This window comes from Amblyraja radiata, chromosome 6, assembly GCF_010909765.2.
Source record: "Amblyraja radiata isolate CabotCenter1 chromosome 6, sAmbRad1.1.pri, whole genome shotgun sequence".
Classification (NCBI taxonomy): Eukaryota; Metazoa; Chordata; class Chondrichthyes; order Rajiformes; family Rajidae; genus Amblyraja; species Amblyraja radiata.
The window spans coordinates 50343221-50363727 of NC_045961.1; the positions used below are offsets into that span (position 1 = coordinate 50343221).

The 20507-nt window shown below is 43.3% G+C and overlaps 1 protein-coding gene across 6 annotated transcripts in view; it reads left to right on the plus strand.

Moving 5' to 3' along the window:
- The window catches only part of sgcg (sarcoglycan gamma), a 329148-nt gene that overhangs the window by 285038 nt on the left and 23603 nt on the right, over positions 1-20507 (plus strand). For all 6 annotated transcript variants that reach the window (XM_033022761.1, XM_033022759.1, XM_033022760.1 and 3 more), the window contains one exon: positions 17822-17894. In XM_033022761.1, coding sequence (XP_032878652.1) covers positions 17822-17894 — 73 coding nt within the window. The remainder of the gene's footprint in view (positions 1-17821; positions 17895-20507) is intronic.

Here is a 20507-nt window from a genome sequence, read left to right on the forward strand (position 1 = left end):
CCCGAGGTCAGGATCAAACCTAGGTCTCTGGCGCTGTGAGGCAGTGGCTCCACAAGGGGTGTCAACCATATTATGTCATTCTTTGTTAGCTTCCCTGGAAGGCATGTATTTTTTCCTATCTTTAATCACCATTAAAGAGAATGTCTTGTAAAGCTATTTCAGAGGCAATGTATAACTCATATACTTTAATATGGGTCTGAAGCCGTGAAAAATAACATTGTGTCAAATCAGCAGAATTCCAAACAATCTAGTATTTATCAATGTAAGAAAGAACTGCAGATGCTCGTTTATATCCCGGTGGCTCAGCACTTCAACTCTCCCTCCCATTCCCAATCTGACCTTTCTGTCCTGGGCCTCCTCCATTGTCAGAGTGAGGCCCAGTGCAAATTGGAGGAACAGCACCTCTTATTTCGCTTGGGTAGCAAACCAGCATCTGCAGTTCCTTCCGACACATAGGGTAGACTCTCTGAATCTTCCCCCAGGTTGGAAATGTCCAACACTCGAAGGGCATAGGTATAAGGAGAGAGGGGCAACGTTTAATGGAGATTTGCAGGGCATATATTTTCACCCAGAGAGTAGTGGGGGCCTGAAATGCATTGCCTGGGGTGACGGTGGTGCAGATACGATAGTGGTGTTTAAGAGGCATTTAGATAGGCACATGGAAGTACAGGGAATACTGGGATATGGATCATGTACAGGCAAATTAGATCACTTTAGCTTGACATCATGTTTGGCGCAAACATTGTGGGCTGAAGGGTCTGTTCCTGTGCTATGGTGTTTTTTGTTCTATGTGCTAGCCTCGCATGTTTGATTTTGCAGTGATAGGTGTCAGGATGTAAGGTGTCAAGAGATTAGAAGATACACATAATTTCCTGGCTGAATATCTCAAGAGATAAAAAGACAAACATAATTTCTAAACAAGCAAAATATATTTTTCTTCAATGTTTGTTTAATCAGATGAGATTTTCAGCATCAGCTTATGAATTTTACATTAATCAGCACTCAACAGCTTCTTAATTCCAGGGAACTTAAGATATAAACCAGATATTTTCTACTGAGCGCACTTTTTTTAAAGTCCCCTACATCTGATATCTGAGCAAAATAAAAGTGCTGGAGTTCCTCAGCAGGTCAGGCAGAATCTGAAGACGTGATGAATGGGCAATGTTTCGGGTCGGGGTCTTTCTTCATACTGATTGGAGTAGGGGGGAGAAAGCTGGGAAAGAGAGGTGGGGGCAAAACAAAGACTGGTAAGTGATAGGTGGATACAGTTGGGATACATGTCAGCCGGGATATAATTGAATGGCAGAAGAGACCAGAGGGATAGAGGTACGTACTCCTGTTGTGGTGTCTCGAGATTCCTATTGAAGTTGAAACTTTGTTCATAACGGGTATGAAACGGACACTGTTTGTGGACATGATTTAAAACAATCCTCATCTCAATCTTCCTGCTCTCTCACTTTCACAACAACCATGGTTACATGCAGCAATGTGCTATTGTCCTCTAGATGTTGCTACTAAGGAGTTCCACCATTCATACTGTAGGTTCACTGGTTTATCACTGTGGATGCACACTACTGGAGCTGACTACAAACACCGATGACTTAGTTCAAGTGAGTTTATTGTCATGTGTCCCTGTATAGGACAATGAAATTCTTGCTTTGCTTCAGCACGCAGAACATAGTAGGCATTTACTACAAAACAGATAAGTGTGTCCATATACCATAATATAAATATATACACACATGAATAAATAAACTGATGGGTTATTAATAATGGGTTATTAATAATCAGAGTTTTGTCCGAGCCAGGTTTAATAGCCTGATGGCTATTCCTGAACCTGGTTGTTGCAGTCTTCAGGCTCCTGTACCTTCTACCTGAAGGGAGCAGGGAGATGAGTGTGTGGCCAGGATGGTGTGGGTCTTTGAAGATACTGCTTAACACGATTTAACACGAATGCTTAACATAAATTCAAAAGTGTGCAGACAAGATTTACAAGGAGGTTGCCAGGACACAAAGGCCTGAGCTACAGGGAGAGGTTGAGCAGGCTCGGACTTATTCCTTGGAGCACAGGAGGATGAGGGTGTGCTTATATAGGTGTACAACATCATGAAAGGAATAGTTCAGGTAAGATTACTGAACAATCAACAAAACCTAGGCTAGAACTTTTTAAATATCGACACTTTTAAAAAACTTTTTATATATATTTATTTTACAGAACCATGCACATGAGGCATTTTTATGGACGCACCTAGCACTTTTACTTTTACTATTTACCTGATTGGAGAGTCAAATGCAAGAAATTTCGTTCAAGGTGCACTGTGTCTAGGTGTATATCTGAATGACAATAAAGTTTTCATTCATTCAAATGCCCAGAATGGGGAATCAAGAACCAGACGACATAGGTTTAAGGTAAGGTGGGAAAGATTTAAAAGAAACCTGAGATTTTTTTTACACAAAGGGTGGTGGGTATATGGAACGAGCTGCCAGAGGAGGTAGTTGAGGCAGGGACTACAACCACATTTATAAGAAATTTTGATAGGTGCATGAATAGGAAAGGATTAGAGGGATTGGGGCCAAACGCAGGCAGGTGGAACTAGTGTAAGGGCACATTGATCGGCGTGGGAAAGTTGGGTCGGAGAGACTGTTTCCATGCTGTATGACCCTATGACACGATGACTTAACATATCACTAGAAACTTCCACCATCCTCCAGACCCTGTGTACAACTGAACTTTTCATTTCCAAGCTGATCATTAGGGATGGTTTCCTCCCCGTGAGATCTTTATTTCAAATAAGCAGATTATACTAGAGAGAGATGGAGCTGCCTGCCACCAAACCATCTGACTACTTGCTTTCTTACCATTCCATGTCACAGAGTCACATAGAACATAAAGTGTTGGGGCAACTCAGAGGGTCAGCCAGTATCTTAGTTTAGTTTAGAGATACAGCACAGAAATAGGCACTTCAGCCCACCGAGCCTGTGCCGACCAGTGATCCCCGTACACTAGCACTATTCTACACACACTAGGGACAATTTACCAAAGTCAATTAACCCTACAAAAACTGTACATCTTTGGAGTGTGGTAGGAAACCGGAGCACCCAGAGAAAACCCACATGGTCGCAGGGAGAATGTACAAACTCCATATAGACAGCACCTGTAGTCAGGATAGAGCCCGGGTCTCTGGCAATATAAGGCAGCAATTCTATCGCGGCACCACGTGTTGCCCTTAAATGTCCGGAGGACACAGATTCAAAAATGTGGCTGTGGTTTTGAAAGGCAGAATATTCAAGGATTTGTTAAAGTTGATGTCCACTTGAAATGACATTGGACCAATAGCATCTTTATGGACCAAAACACATTGTCAGTTGACAATCTGATTTGAATCTTTAATATTCAAAGCACGTCATGTACAGTGATAAATATTACAAGGATGTGATGTGCTTAGCTTAGACAATAACGATATTGAAGATTAGATTAGACTGCAATTGAAGACAGGCTGTTTAATTCCTGTATGAGATTGGTGGCCATGTTCTTCACTCAAGCAAATTTTTCCTGTTTGGTTTTGTTATTGCATCTATGTTCAAGTTTAGTTTAGTTTCAATACACAGCGTGGAAACTGGGCTTACGGCTGGGGAAACTCAGCGGGATAGGCAGCATCTTAGTTTAGTTTAGTTTCAAAATACAGTGCCGAAACAGGCCTTTCAGCCCACCGAGTCCGTGCCGACCAGCACTAGTTCTGTGTCTTGGACGTCTTAGAGCTATCAATGAGGTGTGAGACACTTCAATAAAGTCAGAGGTAGAAATGTAACAAAGATTAGTTTTATTTGTTAGTTTAGAGATACAGTGCGGAAACAGGCCCTGACCAGCGATCACCCCATACACTGCATTATCCTACACTTTAGGGACAATTTACAATTTTTACCAAAGCCAATTAACCTGTTAAGGGAAAACGTTATCAACTCCATACAGACAGCAACCGTAGTCAGGATTGAACTCGGGTCCTTGGTTCTGTACAGCAGCAACTCTACCACTGCGCCACTGTGCCGCTGCAAGTTTTGTTTTACAACATCTCAGAACTTGGCTTTCTAGCTTGCGTAATCAAAGTGAAAAGTTATGTAGAAGAATTTTCACAGCTCAGTTACATCCAGTGGAAATAAATTAAAATTTCACTACGTCTGAGATGGTTTTGTATTGATAAGTCACTCAGGAAAATCTTCTGTTTACTGAAAGTGTCCATCAAATACGGAAGATATCAGTTAAGATAGGGGGATGTCAGAGAATGACAGCTAATTATAAACTAACAGAGACTATTCTTTTGTGTAGGAAGGAACTGCAGATGCTGGGTTAAACCAAAGATAGACCCAAAATGCAGGAGTAACTCAGCGGGACAGGCAGCATCTCTGGAGAGAAGGGATGGGTGACGTTTCATGACATTTCTTTCTTTAGACTCGCCTGAAGAAGGGTCGCGACCCGAAACGTCACCCATTCCTTCTCTCCAGAGATGCTGCTTGTCCTGCTGAGTTACTCCAGCATTTTGTGTCTATCTGAGAATTATACCTGAACCACTTCTCAATGTCAAATATGTCACACATTCGTACAGCATGGAAACAGGTCCAATGGACCAATTTGCCCATGCTGACCAAGATGCCTCATCTACACTAGTCTCATCTGCCCACCTTTGGCCCATATTCCTCTAAACCTTTCCTATCCAAGCACCTGCCCAAATGTCTTTCAAATGTTAGTAATGTACCTGCCTCAACTACCTCTTCTGGCAGCTCATTCCATATACCCACCACCCAATGAGTGAAAAAGTTAGCCCTCGGGTTCCGATTATCTACCTCACTGGAGATTCTCACACTATCTTTAATCTGACTTTACTTTGTACACCAAACGTTATTCCCTTTACCATGTATCTCTACTCTGTGGGTGACTCGATTATAATGTATATATCGTATGTATATATATCATGTCTAGTTTTTCCGCTGACTGGTTAGCACACAACAGAAGGTTTTCACTGTACCTCAGTACAGATGACTCCTACAATTTGCAATTTTTAGTGAAGCCAATTAACCTACAAACCTGTACATCTTTGGAGTGTGGAAGGAAACTGGAGCACCAGGAGATCACTCACCCGGTCACAGGGAGAAACGTACAAACGCTGTACGAACAGCACCCGTAGTCAGGATCAAACCCAGGATCTCTGGCCCTGTGAGGCAGCAACTCTACCACTGTGCCACTGTATCACCCAGTGGGTGATATTATAAGCCTGAAGGATGTCATGGGTTATGCAGAGAAGGCAGGAGAAATTGAATGTGTTAGAATTGGAAGCATTTCCTTCCATTCCAGGTGTAGAAGACACTGAATTTGATATAATTTCTGTCAAGAATAGAGGCAGATTACCTCTAATCAAAAATAATTTCATTTCTCCATTATCCTTTTAATGCCTCAGAAATATAACTGTTACCCTTAATCATACCGTCCACAACATTTCAATGCTGCTTTGAAGATAGACAATTTACAGTATAATACTCTAATCCAATTGATTGCAGGCTAATATCTTCAATGCAATCAAGCCCAGAGCAGTTAGTCACCAGAGTAACGGATTAGTAATAAATAACTCTTTTAATTAGGCCTTAATTTCCATGAAGATCAAATTTGCTGAATGCTGAACAAGATAACTTGCATTCACTTAACTGCAGACCCTGAATTCTATTCAAGTGGCTCCGTACGGTAGTGTGACTCATCAACTGAATTAAATAACAAAGAGAACAACAGGGACTGATCTATTTTGTTTCTTTGACTAATGCATTTTGCTGCATGAATCAGCGGTATTTCAGGTGATGAAGTAATTTCAGACTCGGAAGGTTGTGTAAATATTTTTGTAGAAGCAGGTCCTTTGAACTGGATCCAAATTAGTAGAGACATCAAATAAAAGCATGCTTTGTGTATAGAGAAGAGATCCAGAAAATTGAGGAGAATTCAAATTATAAATGAATTCCAATGCCTGTGATACCTTTCAGTTTTTGTTTAGAAATACAGTGTGGAAACAGGCCCTTTGGCCCGCAGAGTCCACGCCAATCAGCGATCACCCCGTACACTTGTTCTATTAGCATTGTATAGTGGTGCAGCGGTAGAGTTGCTGCCTTGCAGCGACAGAGACCAGGGTTCGATCCTGACCATGGGAGCTGTCTGTATGGAGTTTGTACGTTCTCCCTGTGGGTTTTTCTCTGAGAGTTCTGGTTTCCTCCCACATTCCAAAGACATTCAGGTTTGTAGGTTAATTGGCCTGTAAATTGGCCCTATTGTGTAGGATGGAACTAGTGTACGGGTCGGCGTGGACTGGGTGGGCCGAAGGGCCTGTTCCCACGCTGTACCTCTAAAGTCTATCCTACATGCTAGGGACAATTTACAGAACCCAATTAACCTACAAACCTGCATATCTTTGGAATATGGGGGGAATCCGGAGCATCCGTGGAATGCGGTATACGCATTCAATGCGGTATACGCACACAAAGTACTTGACTGGGTACACATGCACAGAACTCCATCTGAGCAAATTTACCAGGTATAAATATACAGATCTATGAGATTATACATACACCGAGTGACTAAATATATGGATACAAATATCTTTGACAGTGGTCCATCTGAATATAAATAATTCAGAATTTGATCAGCGATAAAGAGAGTTTAGTTTAGTTTAGAGATACAGCATGGAGCTCGGGGATGTCTCTGAGCACTAACGGCAGGTACTCGGGAAGACTCGCTAATGGCAGGTACTCGGGAAGACTCGCTAACGGCAGGTAAGCACGGGAAGACTCGTGAAGATTTTTCAACATGATGAAAAATGTCCACGAGAGCCCCGAGTACCGACGAGTGGCCATTATCGTAAATCTCCGAGTTCGAATCAGGGCAAACTCGGGAGAACTCTTGGAATGAACCCGTACCGTGGGACAGGGGTTCAACTCACAAATTTGCACATCTTTGGAGTGTGGGAGGAAACTGGAGCACCCAGAGGAAACCCACAAGGTCATAGGGAGAACGTAGTTAAGTTTAGTTTAGTTTAGTGATACAGCGTGAAAATATTCCCTTCGTCCCACTGTCAACCAACAATTGAACCTGGGTCTCTGGCACAGTGAGGCCCCTGTCTCACGGTGCGAGTCGACCCACGAGTGACCCCGAGTGAAAGAAAAAATCAGACTCGTGGTTGTGTACGAGATTCCAAGTTTATGTTCAAGAGTTGAACCGAGTTCCCACGGGTATGACTAAGTTTGCCGTTTACTTCTCATTTCTGCGATGTTCCAAGTTCCGCTCCCGAGTTACTCTTGAGCCAACAACGACTACCGACATGTGGAAAAATCATCAAAATGATCATCAAAATGGTAAAATGATGCCATGCAGTTTTTTTTTTCAATATAAAAAGCCTCCCATGTTTAAATTTCTTAGGGTTACGGAATCAAGGGATATGGGGAGAAAGCAGAAACTGGGTACTGATTTTGGATGATCAGCCATGATCATATTTAATGGCAATGCTGGCTCGAAGGGCCGAATGTGATCACTTCCATTATGTAGAGAGTCTCAGAACGTTAATAGAGATTCCATTCCATTTACATTGCGCTTTGTGCAGGGATCAAATCTTAGCCCAAAGTGTACATTAGGCTGCGAGGATTAATTTGAAAACTTCAAATTATTTCAAACAGTGTTTTATCCGAACAACGGATCAGGGCAGATGCCAGCCCCTTTAAACATCACGGACAGCTCAGTGTGAAGTGGTGCTGGAATTATATATGTGCAATAGTCTTGGGAATTTTATTATCGATCCTAAATGCTCTATTTAAATTATAGGTCATTTAGTTTGTTGTGAAGTGGCGCCGGATTTAACACCTCAGTCTATTAAAATTGAATTATCTCACTGAACGAAAACATGCAATATGTTTCCAGGCAAATATCCAGTGGTTGAGAATTAAAGAGCAGTCATTTTAAACGGGCGGTTGTAGTCAATAATACGGTAACCGAATGATATTTATTCATTGCTAGAGAGGACGATGTAAACATAATGAGGTTAGTGAGCAGCCTCTAACATTAACCGCTCCTCGTACTGTTCTGTTGTGTCGGAAGGAACTGCAGATGCTGGTTTACCTCGACGATAGAGACCAAAAGCTGGAGTAACTCAGAGGGTCAGACAGCATCTCTGGAGAGAAGGAATGGGTGACGTTTCGGATCGCGACTCTCCCGGTTGCTACCTGGACCTACCTGATCTCCCGGTTGCCAAACACTTCCCATTCCCACACTGACCTTTCTGTCCAAGGTCTCCTCCAGTCAGAATGAGGCTAAATGCAAATTGGAGGAACGGCATTTCATATTTCGTTTGGGCAGCTTACAGCCCAGTGGTATGAATATTGATTTCTCTCATTTCAAGTAACTCCGGCATTCCCTCTCTGTCTATCCCTCCTCCACCCAAGTCGCACCAGCTTCTCGTTTTCACCCAACCGACAGCGAACAAAGGTCTGTTTCCTTTATCATCGTAACTTTTTTGCATTCATTGTTCTTTATCTCTCTACAATACATCATCATCTATATCTTCCGTTTCCCTTACCAGTCTGTCGAAGAGTCTCGACCCGAAACATCACCCATTCCTTCTCTCCAGAGATGCTGCCTGTCCCGCTGAGTTACTCCAGCTTTTTGTGTCTATCGTTGCCCTTCTTCAGACTGTTCCGTTGTATTGACCGAAAACGAACGATGTGACAGTACCAGCGACTTAATGAATGAAATGGAGACACGTGGAATTAAATGGACTTGGAATAACTGGGAAGGTGGGGTTTTATCGAAAAGTGACTACATGAAATCGGTGGAAGGAAACAGGCAGGTGAGGTTTCAGGTCAAGGTCCTTCTTCAGACTCCATGACCCGCTGAGTTCTTCCAGCTGTCAAATGGAGACATGGGGGACCACAGATGCTGGCATGTTGAGCGAAACACAAAGTGTTGGAGCAACTCGATGGGCCGAATGGCCTAATTCTGCTCCTATGACACGAACTCACAAAGTGTCAAAACCCACGGTAGACTCAAGAGTCACTACGGCAAACTCACGAGCCACTACGTTCTTACAACGAGTTTAAATGTTTCAAATTTTAACTTCAAGAGTAAATTTGATTCGTGGAAATCTTTAAACATGTTTTAAAAAATTTCAAGAGTTAACAAGTTTCCTGGGCACCTGCCGTTAGCGCCACGAGTCGCTAAGTTGCGCCCACGAGTTCCGACGTTCCCTCTACGTTAATTGTACGTGATTACCACAAGTTTAATTTGTTTTAAACTCGGGGTCACTCGTGGGTCGACTCGCACCGTGAGACGGGTTTAAGGCAGCAACTCTACCGCCGTGCCACTGTGCGTTTCGGAGCTCTGTATGAAAATACATATAGAAAGCTGTGATTTGAAACATTAATACTATTCGTCTCACCAAATTCTGCCTGATTTACTGACTTACCAGCATTTTATTTTTCTATTACTCAGACGTTAACCACATCTACAGTAGAGCTCCCTTTGTGTACCTCTATTCATACACCAAATGTGGCAGAATGTAGTGCTTCATCTATTTACTGTATATAAATATACACCTGGGTCTGAGCGTACAATTCACTGACCGAGTGCACAATACAGAGCTCTGGATGTGTGAAGGAATGTGCTACAATGTGTGTACATTTACTGAATCTGTCTGCATATGCATAGTATATGCTGAATTATACAAGACCCTTTGGCCCACTGAGTCCACACTGACCATTGATCACCCGTTCACACAATTTTACAGAGGGCAATTTTACAGAGGGCCAATTAACCTACAAACCTGCACATCTTTGGGATGTGGGAGGAAACCAGTGGAAACCCAGGAAGAACGAGCAAACTCCACACAGACAGCACACGATGTCAGGATCGAACCCGGGTCTCTCGCACTGAGGCAGTGGTTCCACCATGTATCTAACTATGTATTTCAGCATCTTTCCTGCTGCAATATCTATGCTAAAAATACAGTAAGCATTAAATGTACAATAAAAAGCAATTTCTTATTGATTTCTTCTTATGACCAAGCCTGTAGTGTGAGGGTGAACACATGATAGTCTAATTGAATCTCACCAGGATCTAGTTCTCATTCTCCATCAGAACCAGCTTCAGTGTCTTCCCTGGACTTGGGTAAACAAGGGCAATTTTGCAGCACCATCTACAGGCAACGTATTTAGAGGCATTAGGTCATACAGTGTGGAAACAGGCCCTTCGGCCCAACTTGCCCATACCGACCAACATGTCCTATCTACACATAGTCTCATTGTCTGTGTTTGGCTCACATCCCTCTAAACCTGTTCTATCCATGTACCTGTCTAAATGTTTCTATTAAATCTTTCCCCCCTCACCTTAAACCTATGTTCTCTGGTTCTCGATTCCCCTACTCTGGGCAAGAGACTCTGTGTGTCTACCCGATCAGTGATCCACTCACATTAACACTATCCTACACACAGTAGGGACAATTTTGAATTTTACCAAAGCGAATTAACCAACAAACCTGTACATCTTTGTAGTGTGAGATGAAACTAGAGCTCGCAGTGAAAACCCACGCAGGTCACGGGGAGAACGTACAAACTCCACACAGACAGCACCTGTGGTCAGGATCATTGTAAGGCACAACTCTACCGTTGCGCCACCGTACCATCAGTTGTTGGAAAATCGGTGGTGGACCTATATTACCTTCCCTCTCCACTCTCAGTGCCAATGTAGGGTGAAACGTCGACAATTCCTTTCTCCCCACAGACACTGCCTGAGCCACCGAGTATCTCCAGCAGCTAGTTTGTTCCTCCAGATTCCAGCATCTGCAGTCTCTTGTTTCAGGATCATTCAACAAACTGCAATTGGAGATCATTACTAATGTAAAAATAAACTTATCAAATATGGAGTATTCTGCACACAGCTTATTTATTTTATTAATGGGCCATTTAAATTGACATTCATAATAATATGTGTTGTCTATAATGTGGGAGTATAAAAAGTGTTTTTTGTAAAATAAAGATTTCTGCTACCCTTACCCTGAGAATGATGTAAGACCTATTAGCTTTAGGTTTAGCTTTAGGTGTTGGCTTATTATTATATCATTACGTCGGTATTCAGTCAGGTTTAGGTTAATTATTGTCACGTGTACATTTCAAAATAGTGGAAAAGAAGCAGAGAAATGCACTGTGCTAAAGTAAAGTAAAGCATCGTTGCTTGGTTCGGCAATTTGAGCGCCCTGGAGAGGAAAATACTACAAAAAGTAGTAAACACTGCCCAGTCCATCATCGGCTCTGACCTTCCTCCATCAAGGGGATTTATCGCAGTCGCTGCCTCAAAAAGGCTGGCAGTATCATCAAAGACCCACACCATCCTGGCCACACACTCATCTCCCTGCTACCTTCAGGTAGAAGGTACGGAGCCTGAAGACTGCAACAACCAGGTTCAGGAATAGCTACTTCCCCACAGCCATCAGGCTATTAAACCTGGCTCGGACAAAACTCTGATTATTAATAACCCATTATCTGTTATTTGCACTTTATCAGTTTAGTTATTCATGTGTGTATATATTTATATTATGGTATATGGACACACTTATCTGTTTGTAGTAAATGCCTACTATGTTACAAAATTCTTAAGGGGTTGGACAGGCTAGATGCAGGAAGATTGTTCCCGATGTTGGGGAAGTCCAGAACAAGGGGTCACAGTTTAAGGATAAGGGGGAAATCCTTTAGGACCAAGATGAGAAAAACGTATTTCACACAGAGAGTGGTGAATCTCTGGAACTCTCTGCCACAGAAGGTAGTTGAGGCCAGTTCATTGGCTATATTTAAGAGGGAGTTAGATGTGGAACTTGTGGCTAAAGGGATCAGGGGGTATGGAGAGAAGGCAGGTACGGGATACTGAGTTGGATGATCAGCCATGGTCATATTGAATGGCGGTGAAAGCTCGAAGGGCCGAATGGCCTACTCCTGCACCTATTTTCTATGTTTCTATGTTCTGTGTGCTAAAGCAAAGCAAGAATTTCATTGTCCTATACAGGGACACATGACAATAAACTCACTTGAACTTGAACTTGAACTTGAACTTGAAATCTAATTTGGAGTTTTAAATCACCATAAATGCCTACAGTTCGTAGAGTCACACAGCACAGGAAATGGCCCTTCGGCCCAAATTGTCAGTGTGGCCAAAATGCCCCATCTTAGCTAATCGCATTTGCCTACATTTGGCCCATATCCCTCTAAACCTCATTATCACAAACAATCCACGTTGTTTAATTTGTACCCTATTGGGATGACATATGTGGACACTTTCTCAATTGTTCTCCAATCCATTCTCAGATCTGCCTGTTATCCAACACAGGTAGCCAGAGACAGGTGTATAAGAAAGAACTGCAATGCTGGTTTACACTGAAGATAGGCACAAAATGCTGGAGCAACTCAGTGGGCCAGGCAGCAATCTCTGGAGAAAAGGAATAGGTGACGTTTTGGTCGAGAATCTTCATCAGACTGAGAGTCAGGGAGTGGGAAACAAGGTACAGAACAAAGCAGAGTCTGTATTGAGGACTCAGGAAGGGTGGATCCCACAATGGTCCATTGTTGGCTGGGGACGAGGTGATAACGAAAGGATGCAAACAGTAAAATTATCAAGATGACTGAGGTGGGGTAAAGACGGAGAGAGAGGGAATGCAAGGGTTAATTGAAGTAGGAGAAATCAATATTGAGGAATACACACCAAAGTTTGTCAGGAATTGCCAATTCTTAAAGCAAGTAGCCTTTGTAATCTGTCTGTGATATTTTGAGAAAATCCTTCATTTCATAGTGTGGGGTTTGTTCTTTATCAACAACCCCTTTCAAATTGGTAAGAATTTTCACCGTGAAGTGGAAATTAGTGAACAAATAATTTTGCTGAACCCCGCATAACTGGATAATTTTTCTCATTCAAGCTGTTAATTTGTGATTTCTGCCATATTTAGCATGCACAGCTAAGTCAACTATAACGCAATTACATGGTTGTATGATTCATAATACTTTGTAAAATAATTAATTTTTGGCTAGTACAATCTAATGGCAGGGAGGTATGCAGTTTTTCCATTACCAGTTGATTTGCTCCAAGTCCCATGATTTTTTTTTCCAAAAGATTTAATGCATTTTTTGCTATTTTCATCAGAGAGTAATCAACATTGATTTACATATATTTTTGATTAAAATCTTTCTGATTTAATTTATTTAATCTATCGTGCTCCAAAGTGAATTTCTCTTTTAAAAACTCATGTTCCATGATCTTTATTGAAAGGTGATCACTGAAGTATTGTTGAGTAGTTTAGTTTAGTGATGCAGTGTGGAAACAGGCTCTTTGGACCACCTAATCCACACCATCCATCCATCCATCACCTGCGCACTAGTTCTATGTTATTCCACTTTCACGTCTTACACACTGGGGACAATTTATAGAGGGCTAAATATCCTACAAACCTGCCTGTGTTTGGAATGTGGGAGGAAACCGGAGCACCCGGAGAAAATACATGCAGTCAAAGGGGGAATGTACAAACTCCATACAGACCGCACTCATAGTCAGGATTGAACCTGGATCACTGGCGCCATAAGGCAGCAGCTCATAAATTCATGTTCATAAATGATAGGAGCAGATTTAGGCTTCAGCCTATCAAGTCTATGCCGCCATTCAATCATGGATGATCTAACTCTCCCCCTCAACCCATTCTCCTGCCTTCTCTCCATAACTCCTGACACCCGTACTAATCAAGAATCTTATCTATCTCTGAGTTAAAAATATCCGTTGATGGCCTCCACAGCCTTCTGTTTCTGAGCAGTTTTGGAGAACACAGTAGTGCAGCTGGTAGAGCAGCTGTCTCACAGCACCAGAGACCCGGGTTCGATCCTGACTGTGGGTGCTGCCATTGTGGAGTTTGCACATTCTCCCAATAGCTGGTTGAGTTTCCTCCAGGTGCTCCGGTTTCCTCGCAAGTCCCAAAGAACTGCAGGTTTGTATGTTAATTGGCCTTTGTAAATTGTCCCTTCTGTGTAGGGAGTGGATGCACAAGTGGGATAACATGGCACAAGTGTGAACGGGTGATCGATGGTCGGTGTGGACTCATTGGGCCGAAGAGATTATTTCCATGCTGTATCTATAAATAAATTAAGATGCTGGAAATATGAGAAACAAACAGGAAACTCTAGAAAGCCTCAGTGGGTTGGGCGACATCTATAGAGAGGGTAGCAGAGTTGACACTTAAGATTGATTGACGTTCTGATTGTCTTTGAAATCCAAGACCACTTTCTTAAGACAAGCAATTAAAAATTTGCCAATTAAAAGAAAAGAAAATACTAAAATTGATCAAAACTGCTGAAACCCCAAACTCTCACAAACCTAAAGCGCATTTTCATTTCAGGGAGATGGAGCATGGAAACCGGCCCTTTGGCTACTGAGACCACACTGGCCATCAACCACCCATTTACACGAACATCATCCAACTTTATGCTCCTCACGTTTTATCAATTCCCTCCAGATTCTACCACTCCCTTACACATAATTTAGGGTGACACAGTAGCACAGTGCTCGAGCTGCTGCCTTACAGCGCCAGTCACCCCGGTTCAATCCTGACTTTGGGTGCTGTCTGTACAGAGTTTGCAAGTTCTCTCTGTGACTGAGTAGGTTTTCTCCAGATGCTCCGGTTTTCTCCCACATTTGAAAGATGTACAGGTTTGCAGGTAAATTGGCCTCTGTAAATTATCCCTATTATGTAGGATAGAACTAGTGTACAGGTGATCGTTGGTCGGCATGGATTCGGTGGCACAAAGGGTCCTGTTTCCACGCTGTATCACTAAACTAAACTAAACCTACCAACTCGCATGTCTTTGGAATGTAGCAGAAAAGCGGAGTAACCGGAGGACACCCACGCGGTCACGAGGGACAACGTGCAAACCTCACACAGACTGCACCCGAGGTCAGGATCGAACCCGGGTCTCTGTCAGTCACTGTGAGGCAGCGGCTCTACCAGCTGCGCCACTGCACCATCAGCAGAACTGAATAGAGGCTACCATTCTAAACACTTATCATCAAATCACAATAAAGCTGCCTTGGTGCCCAGTTAATATTGGCCACTAGAATGGAGCCCACTCTCAACAAAAGTCAGGAATTGTGCTTGTGTAATTTGCATTTCTTTGGCATATATTCAAACACTTGAACTAGCAGCAGCTGCGACTTCTATTTCTTGGCCAAGTTTATCTGCCACTCCTGTGACTTGCTATCCAGTTTTCTTTCAGCTTGTCGGCAAAGCCTCTGGTTATGTGCCTCCAGTCAATTTATGCCAACTAGTGAATTCTCACCACAGCTGAATCTTTTCTTGGATACTAGTCTCAGACTAGTTCAACCATTCCCAGGAACAATGATTCGGTTCAAACTACATCCTATTTAGGTTTTGCTTTATAAGATCATAAGACATAGGAGCACTATTAGGCCAATCAGCCCATCGACTGTTTAGACTTTAGACTGTAGAGATACAGCGCTGAAACAGGCCCTTCGGCCGCGCTGACAAACAATCCCCGTACACTAGCAATATCCTACACGCTGGTAACAATTTACAATTTTACCGAAACCAATTAACCTACAAACCTGTACAATTAGAAGTGTGGGCGGAGACCGGAGCATCCAGGGAAAACCCACAAGTTCACAGGAAGAACTTACAAACTCGGGATCAAACCTAGGTCTCTGGCGCTGAGTGGCAGCAACTCTACCACTGTGCCACCATGCCGGCCCTGTTCTGCAATTTGATCATGGCTGATCTATTTATCCCTCTCAACCCCTTCCTCCAACCTTCTCCCCATAATATTTGACTCCCGTAGTAATCAAGAACCTGTCAAAATCCGCTTTAAAAATACCACTTAATTGGTTTAGGTTTGTTATTGTCACGTGTAGCGAGGTGCAGTGAAAAGCTCTGTTTTGCTTGCTTTCCAATCAGACCAGATAATACCATACATAAATACCAACGTCAAATTAGTCGCAGTAAGTAGAACAAAAGGGAAGATACAGTGCAGAATCTAAGACTATACTTTATAAATATGTGCACTGTTAACTCTTACTTTGTCCATTATCCAAGACTTTAAACTCAATCGACAATTAATAAAAAATATGCTGCACTCTTTAATTTTTACTTGATTAGACTTTAGACTTTAGCGAAACAGTGTGGAAACAGGCCCTCTGCCCTCTGAGTTGGTGACTCAAGCAGCTTTCAAGCAGAAGAAGGGGAGACTGGTCTTTGATTATGCTGGTGGACTTGCCAAGGCAGCGTGAGGTTAAGGTGGAGTCAGTGGAAGGGAGGTTGGTTCATGTGATGGTCTGGGCTACGTCCACAATTCTCTGCAATTCCTTGCGGAGAAAGAAAAATGGTTATACCCACCCACCCACGAACTCATCATTGATTTCAGACGTAAGGCACAACCCAAGACCCCCCTACTCATCTCAGGCGAACCCACATCCACCACTGATTCATACAAATTTCTTGGCACTCACATAAGCAATAACCTCAAATGGAAAATCAATTCAAATCACATCTACAAAAAAGCCAACCAAAGACTCTTCTTCCTCCGCCAGCTCAAGAAGTTTAGAGTAAGGAAACACCTCCTAATCAAATTCTACACAGCCATCATCCAAAGCATGCTCACTTCATCAATTACAGTCTGGTTCAGCAGTTTAGACACTCACTCCCGTAATAAATTACAACGCATAGTTAACAAAGCATCCAAAATCATCAGCACTCCCCTTCCATCAATAGAATCACTCCATCACAAACGGTCTGTGTCAAGGGTGAAGAAAATCATCTCTGATCCCTCCCACCCAGCTCACCACATCTTCCACCTACTGCCATCAGGAAGGCGCTACAGCTCACTGTCCGCCAAGACATCTCGATTTAAAAACAGTTTTTACCCACACGCAATCCGAATTCTGAACACACTATGACAACAGCACATATCCTCCCCATGCATGTACTGTATATTGAATGATGTTGTGTTTTATGTTATGTTTGACGGGAATCAGCCTACCTTGTAACATCCTGTACTGAACCTGAATTCCACCAGCTTGACTGTGTGGTCATTAAATAATCTAATCTAATCTAATCTAATCTAATCCTATTTTTATTCTCACCCGATTCTGTACATTGGATGAGAGGATCAAATGTTACATTTCCAAGTTAGCTAATTCATTCAAAACCAGGTGGGACTATGAACATGGAGGGTAGGGGTGGATGTAAAGAGGTTTCAAGGTGTAGTAGACAAGCTGAATGAGTGGGCACAAACTTGCAGATGGCATCAAGAGAGTCATGAACGTTTAATATGTACCGACTACGGGACAATGACATTCTTACTTGCTGCAGCCTAACAGGCCTGTAAACACAATACTAGTGCAAAAAGACCCGCTGAAGAAGGGTCTCGACCCGAAACGTCACCTATTCCATCGCTCCATAGATGCTGCCTCACCCGCTGAGTTTCTCCAGCAGTTTTATCTACCTTCTATTTTTCCAGCATCTGCAGTTCCTTCTTAAACACTGAGTTACTCCAGCACTTTGTGTCCTTTTGTGGATTAACCTGCATCTGCAGTCCCTTGTTGCTAAACTAAAATAGGCCTTTTGTCCCACTTTGACAGAATATTCAACTGTCGATTCTTCCTGGGGCTTGAATAAATGAGGTGTTTGTTTAGCCCTGTTTGTTTAGCACTGAGTTTCTGTTGTACAAGTTGACTGATCAGCTTTTACTTTCATCTCTCCTTCTTTTCCAGGGGCGGAAGGTGCTATCTTTGAACACTCGGTGGAGACCCCAGTCGTCAGGGCTGAACCTTTCAAGCAGCTTCGGTAGGGACCAAACACCAAAATAACAGTGACAAACTTAAGGGCCTGTCCACCAGCATGCGACTGCATGCGGCAAGCGCGACCTACCGTGGTCGCTTGAGTCGTACGACCTCGCGGGGCCGGTCCCACTTCGATCGCCGGAGCCGTATGGAGTTGTGCGGAGCTGGTCCCGACATCGCGCGGGGCTCCGAAAAACTGACACTGTCCAAAAATTCCGCGCGGCAACGGCCTGCCGGCCCGCAGCCGCATTAAGGCCGTACGCACCGCCTCGACGGGCGTGAGCAGCGTCTCGACACCGTACGCAGTGTCTTGAAGGCGTACGCCTTCACTCGAACTTCATGTCAACTCGTACGGGATCACTCGACCTCCACGCAGCCCCCGCTTCCGGTTTGGTCGCGCTTGCCGCATGCTCGTGGGACAGGCCCTAAATGTGGCCCAAGGGTCTAAATATTCGCTTAGTCGAAGCTCTGTGTAAAGTTGCAATAACAATACAAAAGACACTGGTCAGATGGGTCAAGGTACCACAGTGGCCCAGCAGTAGAGTTGCTGCCTCACAGCGCCAGAGACCTTGGTTCGATGCTGACTACGGGTTCTATCTGTCCGGAGTTTGCACGTTCTCCCTGGTATTGCATGGGTTTTCTCCGGGTGCTCCGGTTTCCTTCCACACTCCAAAGACATGCAGGTTTGTATTTTAATTTAATCTGTAAATTGTTCCTAGTGTGTAGGATAGTACTAGTGTACAGGGTGGTCACTGGTCGGTGAAGACTCGGTGGGCCTAAGGGCCTGTTACACGCTGTATCTCCAAACTAAACAATAGATCACAGGAACGGTCCTTTCAGTCCAAAGTATCCGTGCTGACCATGATGCCACATTAATCTTATTCCTTCTGCCTGCATGTGATTCATATCCCTCCATTCCCTGCATATTCATGTGACTATCTAAAGCTGTGCGGGTTTGTAGGTTAATCGCCCTCTTATAAATAGGCCCTCGTGTGTAGGGAGCGGAAGCGGAAGTGGGATAATATAGAACTAGTGTGAACGAGTGATCGATGGTGTACGTGGAGTCGGTGGGCCGAAGCATGGTGTATCTCCAAATTCAATTCAAGATTTTCACACTGGTTATGAAAATGGAACATAAATGGAGGTAACCCCAGAGAATGATTGGTTTCCAGTAAGCAGTTTTGCATTTCAGAGCATTAAAATGGTGTTTCTACCAACAAATGTTACTGTTTGGATGCCTTGTTGCCATCCTCCTCTCAGCCAACAATGAACCATTGGCCATTTCCTAATTGTCTGCTTTGATCTATCCTTTTCACACCTTACATGCTCTTTGTACCCTACCATATCTCTATTTTCTCTGTCCCCTGACTCAGTCTGAAGAAGGGTCTCGACCCAAAATGTCACCCATTTCCTCTCTCCAGAGATGCTGCCTGTCCCGCTGAGTTACTCCAGCACTTTGTGTCAATATTAGGCATGTAAGCAACGTGTGGTGAACTGATTGAAGGTATTGATCCTATCCCTGGCGCTGACCTTACCTGGATTGGGGGCACTCCAGAACTTCCAACATCTGGATGTTTTCCTTTTCTTTGTAAATGGCACCAAAATATAGTGACTGTGCATTTGTGGGATGTTGCAAAGAATCTCACTGTACTGTGCATACGTCATGATAAAGAACCATTGAACCATTTGCAAAAGTGACTGCTTTTATCAAATGCTGCTACTTCTGACAATGTGAAAAACAAAATTAATTTATTTATGATGGATCAATCACAGAAATAATTCTGGCATCCACTTGCACAGTAGCCACTTTACATAAATAGACACAGAGTGCTGGAGTAACTCAGCAGGTCAGGCAGCATCTCTGGAGCACATGGATAGGTGATGTATTGGGACGGGGTCCTTATTTTGTAGTAGAGGGAGAAAGCTGGAAGAGAGGTGAGAGCAGGACAAAGCCTGGCAAGTGATAGGTGAATACAGGTTTAGTTTAGTTTCATTAATTGTAGATCAGAGATACAAGAGTGACCAGGTGATGGATGGTCAGCGTGGACCTGTTTCCATGCTCTATCTCCAAACTAAACTGATTATTTCTTATCACCATATAACCATATAACAATTACAGCACGGAAACAGGCCGTCTCGGCCCTTCTAGTCCGTGCCGAACACGTATTCTCCCCTAGTCCCATCTACCTGCACTCAGACCATAACCCTCCATTCCTTTCCCGTCCATATAACTATCCAATTTATTTTTAAATGATAAAATCGAACCTGCCTCCACCACCTTCACTGGAAGCTCATTCCACACAGCTACCACTCTCTGAGTAAAGAAATTCCCCCTCATGTTACCCCTAAACTTCTGTCCCTTAATTCTCAACTTTAAATTCACATTTAGCAATTACTGCTAAATGCACCAATCAAAATTGTATCACAGATTTGTTGCAGGATGAATGAGTAAGTGCAGCAAACGTAGACGTGCGGGGTAAGTATTTTTACACAGAAAGTGGTGGGTGCCTGGAGCACACTGCTGAGGGTGGTGGTGGAGGAAGATACGATAGTGGTTTTTAAGGGACTTTTGGCCAGGCACATGGATATTCTGGGATATGGATCACACGCAGGCAGA